The sequence below is a fragment of the Diachasmimorpha longicaudata genome, chromosome 4 (assembly GCF_034640455.1).
Source record: "Diachasmimorpha longicaudata isolate KC_UGA_2023 chromosome 4, iyDiaLong2, whole genome shotgun sequence".
In the NCBI taxonomy this organism is placed as follows: Eukaryota; Metazoa; Arthropoda; class Insecta; order Hymenoptera; family Braconidae; genus Diachasmimorpha; species Diachasmimorpha longicaudata.
This window is the reverse complement of record NC_087228.1, coordinates 9,123,309-9,142,185: the sequence shown is the minus strand read 5'-3', so window position 1 is coordinate 9,142,185 and position 18,877 is coordinate 9,123,309. Positions and strand designations below refer to the sequence as shown.

The following is an 18,877-nucleotide window of genomic DNA, read 5'->3' as shown; positions in this document are numbered from 1 at the left end:
ATTTAATCTGTCTCCCGTAAAAATACTGAATTTTCATCCGTATCAAGTGAAAAGAAAAATAGTCAAAAAAAATGATCGTCTTGGCAGTGAATTTATCTGCAGCCTTCGTGCTGCACTGAATCCCCTCATATTCCCACTTGCTGCACGTACGTATCGTCCCTGAGGCGTGTTTGCAGTGCTTAGGTGCCTCATGTCGTACGAAGTCGCCAGGTTGAAACTCGATACCACGTCGATAGTCTCGTGTTTTACTATTGAAAATAAAATCACGATAGTTTTATTCTCCCTCACCCTCTCCCTTCTCCCCCGGAATACTTCTAATACATAAATATAGAGACAGTTGCCACTCGACAACGTTGTGACGAAAGGAGTGAGAGATGTATTAAACGCGAAATTCGAAACTTGGATATACAAGATTAGAAAGGTGACAGCTGATATACCTCTCTAGGCGTAACATAGTCACTGTGAGATATGTATTATAATTTTGATTGAGATATTTAGAGAATAATGAAGACATTGGAGATATTGGGCGGAGATTGGAACAGATGGAACAATGTCTGTTTATTTCGACAGGCGTTTCATCATTCGATGATTCGGAACATTAGTGAGTGGTTTTAGATCACGATCGATAGCGACTGATGAACATAATCTCTTCATAAGATTTTTTTTTTTTTTGTTGACTTGAAAATATTAAAGCAGTTGACCAATGAATTTTCACGGTTGTTACAGGTGACATTGAAGATTGCCTAGTGGCACCCGTATCCCAAGGACAATTTACCCCCCTGCCAGAGGCCCTTTGCTGGGCAATTCTGGAATTAACATCGCAACGACAAGCTGCCACCCTTGACACGCTCCGTTCAGCCCTGAGGAATGCCTTCCCGACGATGCAGCGACCTGGTCGTGACTTGGTTTACGATGCACTAGCCAAGTTGATGCAAGAGAGAAAGATCTATCACACGTCACAGGGGTACTTTGTCGTAACACCGGAGACAAGACGGCTGAGAAGAGACTCGGGTGGATCGAGGAGAAATTCACGTGATGTGGGGAGTTGCAGGGGACAGGGTGGTATGTTGATGAGCAATGATGAGGCGATGGCACTCGTTCACGGTGAAATGATCACCCTCAGGGATGGTAATGTGACGCATCAGGCTGTACAAACGAATCTCGCTGACGTCATTTGTGGAGGTAAAAGAATAGACAAATAAGTGAAGGGAGAATAATTTCAAATAGATGTACCAAGTAGATGTCTCACTTCCTCTACAACGTCGAGATCCTTCGATCCCTAGAACATTTGTCCATAAAACAGAATATCGGCGCCAAGAATGTCACAAAAGCATCACACATGGTTTAAAACCAGAGTGTTTCCTACCCAGACACGCGAGATTCACGTTTATGTTGTTGCTGTCCTTGGGGAGATTCCACCATGCGCTGGCTGTTACGATTGGGGAGCTGCCGGTTTACCATTTGCTCCCGTCCCATCCTTTCCACTGGAAAAGCATTGACCGGTTACCCTGTTAAAATTCCCCATACCCCATGATTCTCTCTTTCTCTCTCGCTCTCTCTCGTACACCAGTAATAAACCCACACCCTATTCTCCCTGGAGAAGCCAATACTCCTTGTCTTCGTCCTTTAACTACATTTTCATGTTTCATAAAAATTTACAATTTATTGCGCACTTGTTTCTACAATCGACCACTGGAAAATTATTGCACTCGATGTGTAGGCGTATGGTCTTTAAAAACTGGTGAATAAAGTGTTTAAGATGATGGAAGAAAAAATAATCGAATGAAAAACCTTGAGAGGATAAAGACCCCGTGGAATGCGGTCGACAACCCCGTGAAACGATCAACTTCATGTCCTTTTTTTCATCCTCAAGCTTCACGTACGGATCCTCGAACGTGCGCCCTTTTGTTGCAATTCTAACGGTGTTCACTGGTGACCGTATGACCGCACTTGTCGCTAATCCCTTGTCGGACAGGGGACGAAAGCAAATAGGGAACAATCGGGGAGAAAAATTTTGATGACAAATGGAGTAGCATGAGCCGATGATTTGCATGTTCAAAGGGAACTGGAGAGTGGTACTGTACCCTCGGGGATAGAAAAAACATCGAGTAACCCTTGTGTCGATGTTATACCCACGAAAACGTTTAGTAGAACCGATATATTAGCTGTTGGTCACGACAGGGTCTACCGTTAACCCAACATGACAGAGTGACACGCCGGGCCAAGGATCAACTGTCGTGTACTTGTCTCCACCTATTCTCCATTATTTTCCATTCTCACGATAATTTTTTTTCTTCTCAGTGTTGAGTATTTATTGTAGGTGAGTGTGATAACATTTCAGGGAAGATTTAACTGTTAGGAAAGTAGAAAAATATTTGATTGAAAACTTCTATTGGCAACAATTCTAATTTAATCATGAGGTATTTGGGGGGGGGGAGGGGGTACGGTGACAGTGGGAAGAACAACTGGGTGAATTTCGATAGAATAATTGATTGATTTTGTATAATGTACTGGATTAGAAAAAAATTCTCTACTTCTCAAGGTAATCCAAACGATAAAGTACTCTTCGCGAGGTGCAGATCAGTGCCAGGACGATTGGAGAGGCGGCATTCGTTGAGACTGTGGGGTTCAGCTCGTAGATTACACAGAAGCGGAAGTTCCCGTTCATTACCACGAAGACCGGAGAGAAGTGACACCTCATCAAGCGCCGAGTATGCCAGTACAGACAGTGCGCCTCACAGTCCCACTAGTGAGTAACCCCAACGGGGAATGGCTTGTACCATTAACATTAACACGGGTGACGGATGATTAATTAACATAAAACGCCTATTTAACACGAACAGCTTAGCATAATGTAGAGACTAAAAAATTTCACGGCAAACTGAATAATCGTACGAGTGATTAGCACGAAGAGATGCCTTTTAGTCACCCCTGAGCTGGCCAATCCATTCCTCGTTCCTGCGGTGTTAGACGTAAATTACTGAGCCATGAGGTTGCAATTATATTATTTAAAAAAAAGGTCTGTCTGGTATATTTTCAGAGAAGATAGGCCTACTATCAAGGCTGTTTCGGCGCAGTACGAGGAGGAAGGGAACACCGTTGATGGGTACCTTCAGTGCTCAGTATCCGCCTACTGAGTGGTTTAATCCCAGAGTCGTTCATCTCCACAGTGTTGCAACGCAAACACGAGCTGCTAGTCCATCGGTCAGTTTTTTCATGACATTCATTCATTTTCTCATGAAATATCATGTGTAATTACTGGTAACGAGTAGTTTAAATAAACGTTGTAATCATTTAAATTTTATAATTAAATTTCAAGGTTCTTTTGGTGGGATATAGTTTCATAATTTTTTGAGCAACTGTGACATTGGGATTCAATCAATTAATTCATTCTCTAGATGATGGAAGGGTTGGACCAGTCACAAGCCAGTTTCCAAGTGTGGGATGACTCGAGTTCAGTGCGTTCAGCGACTTTACCTCGTCGTCACAGACGCCAGCCAAGCGGTGACTCCACTAGCCTGTTGGCAAATTCAACGCCGCGCAGCTCACGACGACATCGCTCACCGTGCTCCACCTTACCGCGCTCAAAGTGCTCGAGCCTGAGTCGATGCACCTCCAGGGCGTCTGTATTACCATCGAGTGCAAGCCAGGATCCTTATCAGGGCAGGGTACAGAACCAGAATGGTAAACACTCGAGTAACTCATCGCCAAGCAGAAGTGGTGGTAGTTCTGGCTCCGTTAGAGCTACTAACGGAAGTCCGGCTAAGACAGGGACACTTGGAAGGTCGAGTACAAGGCACAGCTCGAGAAGGCCGAGTCATGATTCGACTGGGAGTGGTACTAAATCCTCGAATAGCTCCCCACAACATAAAGTAAGTTATAATTATGTTTTCTGAGCTTTGTGGACATAATCTTCAGACATTTCTGAAATATCATTCTACGATTAACCTTTTCCTATTCAGATTCTGCAGAAAACCTGCTCAACTCAGTCAACCCACTCCAGTCTAAAATCGACTTCAAGTGGCAAACTCTCCTCCTCCCCTCTGAAGACCACCACAATATCATCAAAGTCATCACCCCTCAAGATCATCCAACAAGGAGCTCTAACCCCGCTCCAAGAGGCCCAAAATTCGATAACCCTTCAAGTATCTACAAACCTCTCCCCCGTTAGTCCACCCCAAGAACGTGCCATCTCCAGCAGTGTAACCCTGGCGTCAAATGCCTCCAGTACTACCACTATATCCGGCTCTCCGGGAACCAAGATCTACGTCCACCAAAATAATTCACCAATGCGTTCCGTAATAACATTCGAAAACGGTACAGCCAAGAACGTAACCGAGAAGGACACGTGTCCCAGCAATAAGGAGAAACAAGAGTTGGTGAATGAAAAAGTGCAGAAGGCAATGCTGGAGAAGGAGAAACTGGTAAATTCTAAAACAGATGACGAGAAGACCCGCAAAGTCGAGGAGGACTGGAAACCGATTAAACTGGAGAGACCGTCATCCCTGTACGCTACAAAAGACCTTAAATCAGAATCTGATAAGGAGAATAAACCAAAGGTGGATGAGGACGCGCCTAACAAGCTTAAACTCACAAATCGCTTGAACAACAGTCAAGCACATCTGATCGATGGTTCTGCCAACAATATTGACAAGAATTCTATTGACAACTCAACTGTATCTGCTCCAACAACCAAGAATACAAATGACGCGATGAATAACTCTAGAAAGCTCAGCCTATCCCTATCGAAAGATGCTTTGAGCTACCGTAACCTTCTCCATCCAGGTTCGAAAAACAATATCTCATCGAATCCCCCATCCCCCACAAAATCGTTTGACGGTTTTGGAGGCTCCTTTAACAATGTCTACATCGAAAATCTCGAGAGTGTGAAGAGCCACAGAGCTCCTCAGGGGTCAGAACCAAATCTCGAGAAGACTGTGAGTCGAGGGGATCTGTACTCCTATCCAAGCCTGAGTGACATGCAGGTCCAATTCACCAGTCTCGCTGCCCAAAAGATCCTCAAGGGTTGCCCAATCAACAGCGTCGACACCCTCGTCGAAGTCAACATGGCAGCCGCTGAGAAACCCAACAATCGAGATGTTACTGTGCACACTGACTTCGGTCTCGTTTGAAGAAAAACATGAGGTAGCCTTGTTCATTCAGATACATTGAAAGTTATTTTACACAAGTTTTTTTTTTAACCAAATTATGAAGTAATATTTTTGAGTCAAGGAAAAACGAGCTTAGAAGTAGATGTTTAATGTTATAGAAATACACATTATATCACAGCTCTGGTTAATCGAGGGGAGTCTGTGCCAGCCATTCCAACGAAAAGTATTCGATAGTTGATTCATAGTGGCCTGTAATATAGTAAGATTTCAGTTATTTTCAAGCATAAGATTAATACCTTTCAACATGAGACAAAAATATAAAAAAACCCCATTATGTTTTTCAAATTTTTAATGAATTTAGCCATGACAGTGTCGTATATATAAATATAAAACTCGCCTTGAAATTAAAATACGTAAATCAATCCTGTCCTGTAATTAAAGAAAAAGAAATTAACAATAAAATGTCATTCATAATTCGTGAAAGAATAAATCCGTATTTTTTATTTTACGCGGTAGATTGAAAATAGCTCTCGTAATTAGTGAAAATAATGAGAGAATGTTTTTTTTAATCAACGAGCTTCCTCACAGTGAGTCAAGGCCTCTCGTGTCTCGATCTGGATCCAATTCAAAAGTTCATAGAACAAAAATATAAGTGGAAATTGTGTATCGTCCGCAGCTTTGCATCATTTTACAACGTTAAAACGATTTGCTAAAGCGGAATTTCTCTTCGACGGTTACTTTTGTTGAGATATCCTCGAAGAGTCTCGTTAGGCCTTGAAAATTAATCCAACATTTCGGTAGAAGCGAAATGTTGAAAATCATGTAAACAGATACAATAACGGTAAAGCATGTATTATATAAACAACGAGATGTAGATTAAAGGAAATATATTGAATATTAGATATCGAATCAATGAAATTCACTCACAATTGATGAATAAAATTTTTCATTGAATAAAAATACTAGTGAAAAGTACTAGTGCTAATAAAAAAAATCCGTCTGAATGCCAAAACTGTAGTACTAATTCCATTCGCCTTAACGGTTAGCAGATTTCGGTAAGAATTTATATGAATCATTAACTGCGATTACTGCTGCCGTTTTCAAGGAAAATTAGAGATGCAGAGAGTAAGTGCACAATCGCAATGATTACGTCAATAATGTTATGAGAGAGAACTAGAGTAACTCGGCTTTGTACATTTATAACTTGCATTATATAGAATTATGATCAACAGTTAAGATTCCGTCGCATGAATCATTTCCTTTCCCATTTTTTTACAAACTAACGATCTGAATTTCTCGACTCCACACTAAAAATTATCGAAACAACTTGTAAATTATCGAATAGATTAGGTGTTATTCATAAGATCAATGTTATTACAACTTTGTAATGTAAAATATCAAGTTTACTCAGCAATAAATAAGCTTTGGTTTAAATAAAGAAGACGAGTAATCAATGGGCGGAGTTTTTATGTAAAAAATTATCAAGCTTTATTCAGTTTATAGTGATAAAAAAAGATACATAATTACGGAGTACTTTCATTGTCTTCACAGATGACATAATAATTATGATCGGTGATCTATTTAATAATCATGTCAGCCGGAAGAGTTTCAAAGCTAAAAATTGAGGGGAGGTGCACTTCGATGTTGAAAAATTCTGTAATTATAGAATTATTCGTGAAATATTTTCACTGCAATCACTTACAACCACATTTATTCAAGTTGGAGAGTTGAAAACGATAATTTTGAAAAAGAGGAGTATTCTGGCTGCTCAATTTCCTTGACAGCCTCTTCCGTGAAAAACCTTTCATCACAGAATTTTTAAATATCAAAACGTTTCTCCTTGAATCGATGGCCTCATCTAAACTTATCTCAAATAATTGGTCAATTCAATAGAATTTCCTAATCCAAGATTCTTCTTACACTTGCTGTTCTCCGGCCAGTCACAACGATCGCTGTTCCAATGGAGACCACTGGGACATGACAACTCTTGGATTTGTCCAAAATTGCATATTAAATACTTGGAGCAGTCAGACTTGTGGGGCATGAAGAGTCTTCCCTGGCACTCACCGATGGGTATGGCAGCTGGAGGCGGTGGGCCTGCTTCAACTTCGACTGTATCATCTGTGTCTGGACCCACTGTTGATGGCGAAGACGTCGAAGTGTGTGCAGGGGTGAAGGGGTGAGTTGGAACTTCTGGGGGAATGATTGGAGGTCTCCCTGTGACAGAGCACGTCGGTCCTGGGGGATAATTCCTCAATACTCTGTTCATAGTTCGTAGAAGAGGACTCGGTTCACACCCACAGCGATTTTTAAAATCATCCAGGTCCAGTGCCCACACCATTCCTCCACCGAGGCCCATCTTTTTGATGAATTCTGCTTTCAATTTTATTTGTTCTGCATCGTCAAAACTCACCCACTGATCCCCTGAATATGCGTAGGGCCCAATTCGTCTGTTAGGGTCTTGAATTACCGACCATCCCTTCTTCAATATTCTCTCACAGATCTAGAAGAATTTAAAAGATGTAATGTGATGACTTGACTTGATGAAAAAAATTGATGTACGATTTTTTTCAATGATTACTCGATTCAAATCGACTAATGAGCTATTTTCTCGAATTCTCGACGTAGTTGTTCAGAAAAACCTAATCCATTTACCTCGTAATATGACAAGAATCCTCTAGCTCTAGTAGCTTCACCAGCCTCTCCACCACCATAAGTAGGAGCATTCAATCCCCTCTCACTTCTCTCAGCAAGACTAAACGATTGCCCATAAAGTGGTGCTCCCATAACAATCTTCCTGGGTGGTGCTCCCTTCTCGATCCAGTAATTAATCGAGAAGTTGGCGTTGAATGTTGGCTCCCAGTCATCACTGCGCACGTAAAGTGGTGCTACGTGACCGGTTTTCTTGTCCCACTGGCCATGGAAGTCGTAAGTCATCACGGAAATCCAGTCGAAGTATTTCGATAATTCAGCGACTTCGTAGCCGGCGTCTATAACTCGTTTGCTAGGTGATACTGCCGTTGAGAGCAAGAGTCCTTTGGGTTTGAACGTCTCACTGAGTTCTCGAACGAATGCTGTGAAGTTCGGTTTATCTGACGATGGCCCCTTCGAGCAATCGACCTAAAAAAATCCAGCATCGAAGAAAACCAATTGCTCACAAACTTTAAAAAAAAATTTAACTATTACCTGCCAGCACACTGGATACTCCCAATCTAAATCTAATCCTTCAAATCCATACTTCTCTATGAATTGAACCACATGAGTGACGAAACGTGACCTTGCGGACGGAGAATTCACCAGCCTGCTGTATTTATCACCAGCTGAATCGTTCCAGCCACCGATACCAATCAATACTTTGATTCCCTTTGCTTTGTAGGCGACTACTCGTTCGTAAAACTCTGAATGGATGAGGCGAATGAATTATTGTCATGTGATTCATGTAAATAAAAAAATTAAAAATTCTATTCGCCCAATAACTCCCACTATAAAAGGACGACACCGAAGTTTAAAGCAGAATTCCTCCAGAGAATCCTCAGAGAACTCGTGATTTATAATATTCACTGTTTATCTCACAGTAGACCAGATACCGCACATCTCCTGAATATTTCATTTACATCTGTCATTTAGCGGTACTTAAATGATCCCTACAAACCCATTGCTATCGCCACCATCACTTTAGCCATAATAAATACCTACTATTATCGATATCCGCCCAAGAGTCGTGGGGTTTAATGGTACTGGTCGATCCATCGAGAACGGCAAAGCCGTAAATCACGTGAGTGCACAAGTCGGCATCAATATCCTCAGGAAGGTACTTCCCCCCTTCCTGCCTGTACCACGCCCAATTGGTGAAGTAGCAGACGACCTTGAATCCATCCTCCTTCTTCTGAACATGACTCCCCGGGTGTGCAGCAGACATCTTCTTGGGAGGAGTTGAGATCCATTCTAGACTCTCTCCAAAGGCAGGAGGTCTTATGGGTCTGTCGTGCTTGGTCGGCGGCTCCGCCAGGACTTGTTGCAATGTATGCATCAGGGGGTGTTCTCCCTGGCCGCAGCGGCCCTTGAAGTCGTCAAGATCGAGGGCCCATACCATTCCACCTCCCAGACCCATGTCACGAACGTACTGGGCCTTCTGACGGATCATGTCTGCGTCGTCGAAGCTCACCCACTGGTTCCCCTTGTGAGCGTAAGGACCCATTCGCCTCTGGGGATCCTGGTACACCTTCCAGCCGTGGTTCCTGACCCTGTCACAGATCTCGTAATATGCTAGGAATCCCGCGGCTTTCGTGAATTCTCCGGCTGTTCCAGCACTTGCTGGGGAATTCAGACCTGTTCCCGCACCTGGATCGTTTATCGAGAACGCCTGTCCATATAGTGGCATTCCTGCGAGTACATAACAGGATCAAAATATTTTTAAAATATTTAATACAGTTCCTTCCGCGAATGTCCCATTCTGTCTTTCACATCCGCAATCATTAGATAATTCTTACCCATCACAATACTCCTCGGTGGTGCACCCTTGGAAATCCAATAATTGATGGAGTAATTAGCATTGAAGAAATAAGCATCATCGTTCTCATGGTAATACATGGGAGCCACGTGGCCTGTCTTCTTGTCCCACTGCCCATGATAATCGTAAGTCATGACTGCGATCCAGTCCAGGTACTTTGCCAATGTGGGCACATCGTAGCCCTTATCAATCACCAGTTTATTCGGTGATACAGCTGAAGAGAGGAGGAGACCTCTGGGTTTGAATTGGGCGCTCAGTTCGCGTAAAAGTGATGCAAATCCTTCTTTGTCGGACGCCGGTCCTTTCTTGCATTCGACCTGTTGAGCCCGGAAATGATTATCATCACTTCATTAGATTATTAGTTTTATGATAATGGATACACACCTGCCAGCACACTGGATACTCCCAATCCATGTCTAACCCATCGAACTTGTACTTGTCAATAAATTTAATAGCGTGATCGATGAATTTTTTCCTCGCAGCAGGCGAATTAACTAATCGGCTGTACTTATCCCCAGCCGAATCGTTCCACCCTCCGAGAGCCAGCAGCACCTTCAACCCTCTTTCTTTATAGGCCACAACCCTGTCGTAAAATCGATTGTCAAAATCGGCCCAGGAGTCGTGAGCCCTGATGGTCAGTTCAGAATAATCCAGCACAGCAAATCCATAAACAATATGCGTGCAGAGAGTGTGATCGATATTTTCAGGGAGATACTTTCCCACTCCCTGACGATACCAAGCCCAATTAGTGAAGTAGCAGACAACCTTGAAGTGCCCTGACAGGGGAGATACTTTTGATGGATCAATTATCGGCGGGGGAAGGGGCTTTGGCTTCTCGGTCCACGGTTCATTCCAGTTCTGGGTTGTCGTTGTTATCGGATTTTTCGTGGGCTTAACAGGACGACGAGTGGTTGTAACATGGATGAAGGGATCTACTGGAGGTTTTTCTGTGTAAACGGGTTCTTCTGTGCACTTGGCGCGTGCTGGCCAGTCGCAGATGTGGGTCTGCTTGTTGAAATGGAGACCTGGGGCGCATGCAAATTTCTCGTGGCGACCCCATAGACAGGCGTGGTAACTTGCACAGTCTTCTGGGACTTCGCTAAAACTGCCGGGGATGCAAGGCTCCTAAAAGTGGAGTTGAACAACTATTATGTAAAGTAGAATAAGAAGAAGTTGTTCGGAAAAAGATGAAAAAATATTCATCGCTTCCTGGTGTTAATTTTTTCCTCAGTGCCTTAAGTTGCAAAGTGACTTACATTTTTTGTCTTGTCCTTCATGATCAAGGCTGAAGTCTTATTCGGCTTATCTTTGCATGGATTCTTGAAAGCCCAGTCGCACATGCTCTTCTTGTCGTTCCAATTCAAACCAGGACCGCATTGTTGAATAACAAGATTATTATTCACACAAATTAAGAAGTGGGTGCAGGAATCAGGATACGGGTAGTACTGTCCGTGCTCGCACTCCTTTGGTCCCACGACGGGGCCGTGGACTGGTTTTGGGGTCGTCGGACGTGATGGAGGTCTTGGTGACGGGGTTGTCGGTTTCTGGTATGTTGGTCTCTGAGATATCCAGGGTTTCTGAGTACTTCCGCTTGCTGTAATTGTTCCGAAGGACTTGAATGAATTTAGAGAGGTGATGGACGATTTTGTGGGGGAATAAGCGACTCCTGAAGCTTTGGAGCTTTTAAGCATAACCGAGGATTTCTACAACGCGCGAAATTATCCAAAGAATCATTCAACTATTTATCGTCTCAAGAATGTCTGTTACCTTCGTCGATGACATTTTTAATACCCGTTACCGGGGGATTCCTTTCGAATGCTAAACAGCTATGAAGAACCACCAGAACAATACCATGTAAACGGTACATTGCACCCATTGGAACTTATTCACGATATCGTTAACAGGTTCGACCCGAGAGCACGTAGTCTCTGTTGTCAATGACAATTTCACTAGTGAATACTACGTGTGAAGCCCGGATCCGTGTCGCTAATTCTCTCGTCTGCGAATACATCGTCTTGAATATGGAAACAGGTTTGATAGCGACTAAATGAACGGACAGGCCGTCACTCAATCAATACTGTATTAATTAGTAATAATGAAAAAAAATACTGCTGTGGTTCTGAAGTGATTTGGTTTCCACGATAGCATCGAAGAAGTGCTGATGCGTCGCGTCGTTATTCAAAATACGTAATCAATTACCAGTGAGTTGTTGACATTTAGCAGTTGCCGGCCAATCACAACGTCCGCGTTTCTCATCCCAGTGAAGACCTGGTGTGCAAAACTCACGTCGAAACTCACCGAGGACACAGCGGAGATAGTTACCACAGTTATGTGGGTCCGGCACGTATTCACCTGTGGTACAAGGTGTACCTGGGACTGGAGACTCATCGGTGTCGATGGGTTTTTTTGTTGTTGTTGTCAAGCGTGTTGGTGCTCTTTTGGGAAATATAAAGTTCGGGGCACTGATTATTATTTTGATATATTTATCGATCGATTATGGAGGAGATTATTCATGAGATCCTGCGGTTTTCGAATAACATCGGGAGTAGGACCTTCTCGTGCCTTTATTCTCATGATCAGAGGAGTGATATGTTTACTCGTTTTAATAGATTTGTTCTCCTGTAATTTTTAAAACTCCTAATTACCTGATAGTTGTAGTGCTAGTAGTTCCTGCAGTGCTCCAAGTCCACGTCGGCCAAGTAGTTCCGGTGGTCGTTGGTTTTTTACTGGGTCTCTCCGTCCAAGTTGGCCACGTAGTTGCCCTCGTCGTAGTTGACGACGTCATAGAATGCGTAGGCCTGGGTACACCGTCGTTGGCATCGCTGTGAGTGGTCATGGTGGGGGGTTGAGGGGTGGCTGGATCTGACGGGCGTTCGCAGTTCTCGTCAATCGGTGCCGGGTCCAGAAGACGCCCTAGATTCCGAGGCACGCAAATTTACGAAATCGAAGAGAAAAAAAATCAGTTACGTAATGGTAAATCTGTACCTAGTGCTCGGTTGAGACTTCGCAGGAGTGGAAATGGTTCCAGACAACATCTGTTCATGAAGTCATCCAAGTCTACTGTCCAAGCAGTTGCACCAGCGAAGCCATTCTGCATTATCCAAGAGCCTTTCTCAGAAATACTATTTGCATCGTCGAATGCTACAAACTGATCCTTGAAATGAGCACTGGGGCCCTCGCCGATGTCCCATTTACGACGCTTGATGTTGTCACAGATTTCGTAGTACGCAAGCATACCAGGTTGTTTGGTGAATTCACCAGGAGTACCTGGGCCACTCGCAGGATCCCCTAAGTTGTGCTGAAAGGCTGAAGCTAGACGATAAGCTTGTCCATAGAAAGCAACTCCTGGAACAAGTTTCTCCCTCTGGGCTCCGAGGCTCATCAGATAGTGCATCGTAAAATTCTGGAAATCATAATTTTGATAGAACTTTGAATTCTCCGCCGATAAATTGTCGAAAATTTCCTCCACTCAAAGAAAAATAATTAATAAAATTAATGAATGAATAATACATTATCGGACTTACGATGTTATAATACGGATTATCGTCCCCCCACCTCTCATAAAGAGGCGCCAAGTGCCCAGTCTTAGACTCCCAAGCTCCATGATAGTCATAAGTCATCACAGAAATGAACTCAACAGCTTCAGATATCTCCACGACATCATAAGCCCTGTCGATGACTTCCTTGTACCCGGATAGAGCGACAGCAAGTGTCAAGGGCGGACTCGCCTGATCAAACGCCTCCCTTATCTCCTGAACAAGCTTCGTAAAGTTTGGTCTATCAGAATCCGGGCCTTTCTTGCAATCGCTCTGCCAGCACTTCGGGTAGTTCCACTCCAGAGATAGTCCATCGAAGTCATTCATGTGTAGGTAGTTGATTGTCGTAGCTATGAACTTCTGTCGAGCCTCTGGGCTGCGAACCAGCCTCGAATACTTGTCTCCAGTGCTGTCAGTCCAGCCACCGACTGCCAGGAGGACTCTGGGGCCATTCGCCGCGGTGATTCTGCCATAGAGATCGTTATCTACGTCTGCCCACGGGTCAAACGGTTGAATCATCAAAGTATCAGGGTTCAACGCAGCAAATGCGTAGATAATATCAGTGCAGAGTCTCGTGTCCAAATGTTCAGGGACGAACTTGCCCTCTCCCTTTCGATAGAGCGACCACGAGGTGACGTAGCAAACGACCCTCGGTCCCTTCTGGCTCATCTGGAGCCTCTGCTTCTGCTGCTTCTCCTTCAGGTTCGCCAGGTAACGATGTCCCCCAGCAAAGCTCTGGACATATCCAGGATTGCATATGGCAGGATCTGCTTTGATACATTTGCTGGTGATGGCATCGAAGAAACGTTCCATTCCACAGGAACCCTTGTAGAGGTTGTTTTTATCGCAGATTAGGAAGCCCGAGCAGTTATCAGGATCACTCGTCACCTTATCCTCACTGCATTTACCGATGGGGATGTCGTAGATACCCAGGCTCGTGGTGGCGGTTATCAGCATCGGCCAGCTCTCCCCGCAGAGTCCCACGAAGTCATCTAGATCTAGGGAGGAGAGATCCACTCCACCCAGACCCATTTGCTTGATGTAGGCTGTCTTCAGTTTTACTGATATTGGATCTTCGTAGCCCACCCACTGGTCCCCGCGCTTCAGGTAGGACCCTTCGGTGTCTCTCCCTGCGTACCATTGTTCCTCGATCATGGAACATGCTTCGTAGTAAGACCAGACACCTGGAAGATTCGTATGGCGACCGGGAATACCTGTGGACATTGGTTTTGCTGGTGGGATTGTCATTTCTGGGAATGTTTTGAGACTATAAAGGGCAGAGGACATTTCAAATTTCAGAGATAACTGCAGTGAAGTAAAAATAATAGAAAAATGTCGTTGAGACAAAAATAATTAATGCAACTAAACAAATAAAAAATACCTGGTCCAATCACAGGAGCTCCAGCATTCGTATCATTTTTGTATCTCAGTGTATAACTCCTCCCGAACGTGGGGATTCCCAGGATAATTTTTCTAGGATTGGTTCCACGTTTTAACCAGCTTCCAACGAAGTGCGTCACGAAAGAAAGTGGAGCCGGATGACGCGCTGATTTCTGCGGAGTGTGTTTCCATGCTTGGAAGAACAGGAGGTCTGTCTGATCAGCAACTTCCGGATCTACCTCGTCTTCCGGTCTCACTGTGAGAGCGAGGATGTACCCTTGGGACGTCAAAGGCCTGTGGAGAGCTCGGAGGAAGGACTTGAGACGATTATTGGGTGCGTGCGCCCAGTTTATTTCAACCCCATCGAACTGGTGATGCTGGAGAAAAGCAAGCAGAGACTGGAGGAACTGCTTGGTCAACCGGGAGTCACTCGCTATGTCTGTGTAGAGCTTCCCGGCGTCAGGGGAGACTATTGAAATCAATACGCGAACGGAAGGATCTTTGAAGCGCAGACCGACGGCTGCTTTATAACCGCCTGGTAATTAAATTACTGGTTCATTAATGGTTCATTGTTATGCTGGGGGAGATCACATTGTGGAAGGGGGGTACCTTTGATCTCGTCGTAGTCCGGGTCCTGGGGGATGATGATGAGCTTCGCAGGATCTTTAATAATTGAATTCATTTGTAATGCCGTTGTATTTTTTAATTAACTTGTCCTATTTTTTACAACATTCCAGGGAAAATTATTGTCCCGTCGCAATAACTCTCTTGGAATTGTTTTTTCAACCAAATGGATTGTTAATATTCTGAGCTTATCAATGTGGATAAACAAAAAATGTAATACCTATTGTCGCGGAATTGTAAACAACGTGCGAGCATTTTCTACTGGGAATCCCATGAGGCATCAACGAGAACGGGTCTTTCCTATAAACTGCACTGGAGTCCAAGTGGCAGACAACACTGTTAGGGCCTTCATTACGACGAACTGCAGGGAGGAGCAATTGTTCTAGCCAAATAGCTTCGTGGTTAACTATTCGATTCCCCAGGGGAGGCGGTGGACGACGCTCTACAGCTTCTCTCAGGGGAGTTTTGGAGGCGAATCTGCCGTCAAATAATGAATTTCTTCCTGTTAATCACTATTTCGGTTATTTCTCAGAGGGAAAATTGAACGAACCTCCATGGAATGTCCTCCGGTATCTCTTGCAGTCGTTCACTAGTGAAGTGACCAACGTGGGGATTGAACTCCACAGCATCGCGGAGGGGTACATGATGGGAGGACTCGAATTCAAGATTAGGCCGATTGTCAGAAATAACGTCTGGCTGACTCTGCGCAGATATACGGCGAAGGGTATCACCATTAGAATGTGAAATGGGCCTCTCGACTGGTGGTAGAAGATCGTGGTCTGGCATGCGATACGATGTGACCAGCGTCAGGGTCGTTAGACCCAACAAGGCCACTGTTGGCCAACCCATTGCCTGGATAAAAACTACTCATTAATTCCAGAATGAACGGAGTAATAAAAAAATACAATCACTGCAGCCGACGAATTTTCTTTGACGGTGGGGATTATCCCCTGTTTGAGATACATTTCACGGTCATGTGGATTCCAAAAACTCCCCGTGTATTCGCGAAATGCTAATTTATATTCCGAGTTGTAGAGTGGAGAATCGCCCTGCGGGTCCCTGGTTATTCGATTCCACGTTTCTCGTTTTTTATACGGAGAAAAATAAATGGGCGAAAGGCCTGGCATCGAGGGATTTTCGACTCCAGTGGGAGAAGTATCAGATTTCAATTTTCGCTACACTTAGGCTGAGAAGTGTGGGCCGTCAAATGGGAGTATTAACCCGTGAGGCGAGTTAGCTTTTTTGTTAATGAGTAATTCTCAATTCAATACTGAGCGAGGAAGCCATTGTAATTATTTGAAAATGATAAATCACGAATTTAAGGGAAAAAATAAAAAGCAAAGAGTTTATCGATTTGGCATCGGTCTATTTTCCCGAAGACTGATTACAATTTGCGATTACAATTCATGATTCATAATTACCCCCAAGATGACAATTATCGAAATTATACCGAGCACGTAAATTGCATCCGAGGAACGATGAAATCATCTGAAATCTTCTCCATAATCTTTCCAGCTCATTAAACTCCAAATAAAGCTCCTAATTAATTATAATTATCTGCACTCCTGATCGACAATATTAACTCGAGCCGGATGACATTAATGAATACTGTCGCCTTCCCCTAATGAATATATTAACAACCCCTTCAATGAATGTAATGATTTACCTCAAAGCAAAGGCCCTCAAATTTTCCTGCAAGAAAACCACTTGACACGTATTGATGATAGTTCGTAACGGGCCTAAACTAAACACCAGCGGGACACACACTTCGTCTTCGCGTGTGCACCGGGGCACTGTCTGTTGTGTATTGCCGTGTCTTTTGTCAAGCAATAATTGAAGAAGGACAGACTCCCCCTTGAGACAGCCTTGCTGGCTAGGGCAAAATCACGAATGTGGTATTCCGGACGCGTATGAGGCCCCATATATACTCGCGGTCCCCCTCGCTGCCCGCACCGCGTGCCACAACGTCCGATGCTTTGTGCCCTTGCAAGTCTGTGGAAGAAACAGTGGTCCGATGACTCTTCACCTGTACCTCATAATTACGGGTCTTACATACCAATAATTTTGAGGATTGCGAGGGGGAGGTCGAGGAATTCGCTCATTGCTACTGATTTTCCCATCTTCAACGTCACTCTCAAAGCGCAATTAATTATGTGAACTAATTACAACTGTTTCTAGGACATAATCTATTCTCTATATATTTTACATTAATTTATTTATCAGTATCAGCACTAATTAGCAATGGATTCCCGGAGTTTAACGTACCCCCGAAAATCAAAATATTTTTATCTCCGCATGAAATCCCATCCGCTATTCAAATTTTAATCGCCCCTCCCCCCCATTTACATTCTCACCTGCTTAATTCAATATTTCATTGAATATTCTTCGATACTTATCTGGGCTCGCACCTAATGAGTTCAATCGTCGCTCTGGGAGTCGGTGGATCGCGACGGTACAGCTCACTCGTCATTTTCGTAAGGTCGTTGCCACCTCGGGACTCGATATTCAAAATAGTCGAGTGGGAGTACATCGATCTCGGATGAATAAAAAATTAATCAATGTCAATGATGTAATGCTTCACGATTCACGGATTCGCTCCATTATTGATGCTTTTTATCTTAATGGATGTTCGAATCCTGTAAATCTAGGAACAACAGGTGTAATGGCTTTAGTAGCACGACTTTGAGATAAATTAATCACTTACAGCGTTACCTACTCAGCAATTATGACATCGGTGGTGGATTTACGACTGCTGCAAAATTATTGACGATGTCTTCTCTTTCACGGTCAGGGAGCACTCGGCTTTTTGATTACTATGGGGGGTATGAGTTTCTAATGGATGGTTCGTGTATGTGATAATGGTGTCGACTAATGTATTCAACGAGTGAAATATGTATCAGTTTTAGCTGGTCTTTCAAACAGTATTTTACAGGGAAAATTCCGGAACTTCCAAACAGAGAAATTTCGTTTACTCTTGTCTCAATTCCCTGTCATTAAATATTACTAAATACAAGAATTTTTACTCGAACCTCGAAGAGCTTCTTATCACTGTAAAAAAAAATTATTTTTAAAAAATAAAGCAAGAACAATGCCGCCGCGGCTGTTGTAAAATGTTTACTGAGCATATGTGGAAGCGCTTTATTGACCATAAAGAAGTGACTATTTCCGGCCCAGATTTATGTCCTTGCGGTTGCGGAAATTTCAGCGCTCAGTCATGGAAGATGGAAACATCTGACCATGATCTTGATCATCAAAGGATCAGTTCAATAAAAATAGCGTATCTATTCGAACAGCGTCTGATTTCTCCAAATAAGAGACATTTTTCGTTCTGCTAATTGTTATCCATCGCTTCTGGGTGTTCCCCTCGTCCATTTTTCTCTGTGCAAATTTCGAATTATGCACTTGGACGTGCAGATAATGCTCGAGTAGTTAGAAGGCTATGGCCATGGATATTTCCGGAATGCTATTCTTTCTTTACGACCATTGATTCTAGTCATACTCATCGGTAAAACATGTTTTTTTTTGGCTGCGTGTCAAATAACGCTTGTTATGATAATGAAGCTCCTTTAGGAGAAGAAAGATGGCGGAACAATGATGTGAGTAAACTGGAACAGGTTGACTGACTCTCAAAGAGGCGTCACATTGTCGCGATGATGCTTGCGACCATGTCCCTGCGGCTAAAACATACTAAATCGGTTCAAGGCCGCCTCAGGCCA

At 43.6% G+C, this 18,877-nt stretch overlaps 2 protein-coding genes across 7 annotated transcripts in view; one reads left to right on the top strand and one right to left on the bottom strand.

Moving 5' to 3' along the window:
• LOC135161589 (uncharacterized) overlaps window positions 1-6,565 on the top strand; it is a 78,090-nt gene extending 71,525 nt beyond the window's left edge. Inside the window, exons 4-8 of one of the 2 annotated variants that reach the window (XM_064119293.1) lie at window positions 727-1,182; window positions 2,543-2,749; window positions 3,041-3,204; window positions 3,399-3,872; window positions 3,963-6,565. In XM_064119293.1, the coding sequence (XP_063975363.1) occupies window positions 727-1,182; window positions 2,543-2,749; window positions 3,041-3,204; window positions 3,399-3,872; window positions 3,963-5,132 (2,471 nt within the window). In that variant the 3' untranslated portion in view covers window positions 5,133-6,565. Of the gene's footprint in view, window positions 1-726; window positions 1,183-2,542; window positions 2,750-3,019; window positions 3,205-3,398; window positions 3,873-3,962 lie in introns of both variants that reach the window. The other variant, XM_064119292.1, reaches the window with a different exon arrangement.
• A 9-nt stretch (window positions 6,566-6,574) lies between these two features.
• On the bottom strand, window positions 6,575-18,216 carry Cht10 (Chitinase 10). Of its 5 annotated transcripts, none has more exons than XM_064119289.1 (17): window positions 17,866-18,216; window positions 17,570-17,805; window positions 15,712-16,013; window positions 15,382-15,638; window positions 15,147-15,200; window positions 14,539-15,072; window positions 13,146-14,371; window positions 12,607-13,024; window positions 12,267-12,534; window positions 11,821-12,056; window positions 10,878-11,215; window positions 10,006-10,746; window positions 9,602-9,938; window positions 8,808-9,494; window positions 8,298-8,509; window positions 7,767-8,231; window positions 6,575-7,614 (listed from the first exon to the last, which is right to left on the bottom strand). In XM_064119289.1, the coding sequence occupies exons 3-17, from the start codon at window positions 16,008-16,010 to the stop codon at window positions 6,976-6,978; spliced, it is 6,711 nt and encodes a 2,236-aa protein (XP_063975359.1). In that variant the 5' UTR covers window positions 16,011-16,013; window positions 17,570-17,805; window positions 17,866-18,216; the 3' UTR covers window positions 6,575-6,975. The 5 variants fall into 5 exon arrangements, with proteins under 5 accessions (XP_063975359.1, XP_063975361.1, XP_063975360.1 ...); XM_064119291.1 differs by having other exon boundaries at window positions 17,570-17,695; XM_064119290.1 differs by having other exon boundaries at window positions 17,874-18,216.
• Window positions 18,217-18,877: the final 661 nt, after the last annotated feature.

Bases quoted from the DNA above. Each gene is read 5' to 3' on its own strand.
- Cht10 (XM_064119288.1), bottom strand. From the start codon at position 16,010: ATGGGTTGGCCAACAGTGGCCTTGTTGGGTCTAACGACCCTGACGCTG. The intron at 14,372-14,538 runs GTATTTTTTATT...CAATGTCCACAG, and splicing joins AGCTCCTGTGATTGGACCAG to GTATTCCCGGTCGCCATACG. The intron at 11,216-11,820 runs GTAATTGATTAC...GAACAATTACAG, and splicing joins TAAATGTCAACAACTCACTG to CAAGCGGAAGTACTCAGAAA.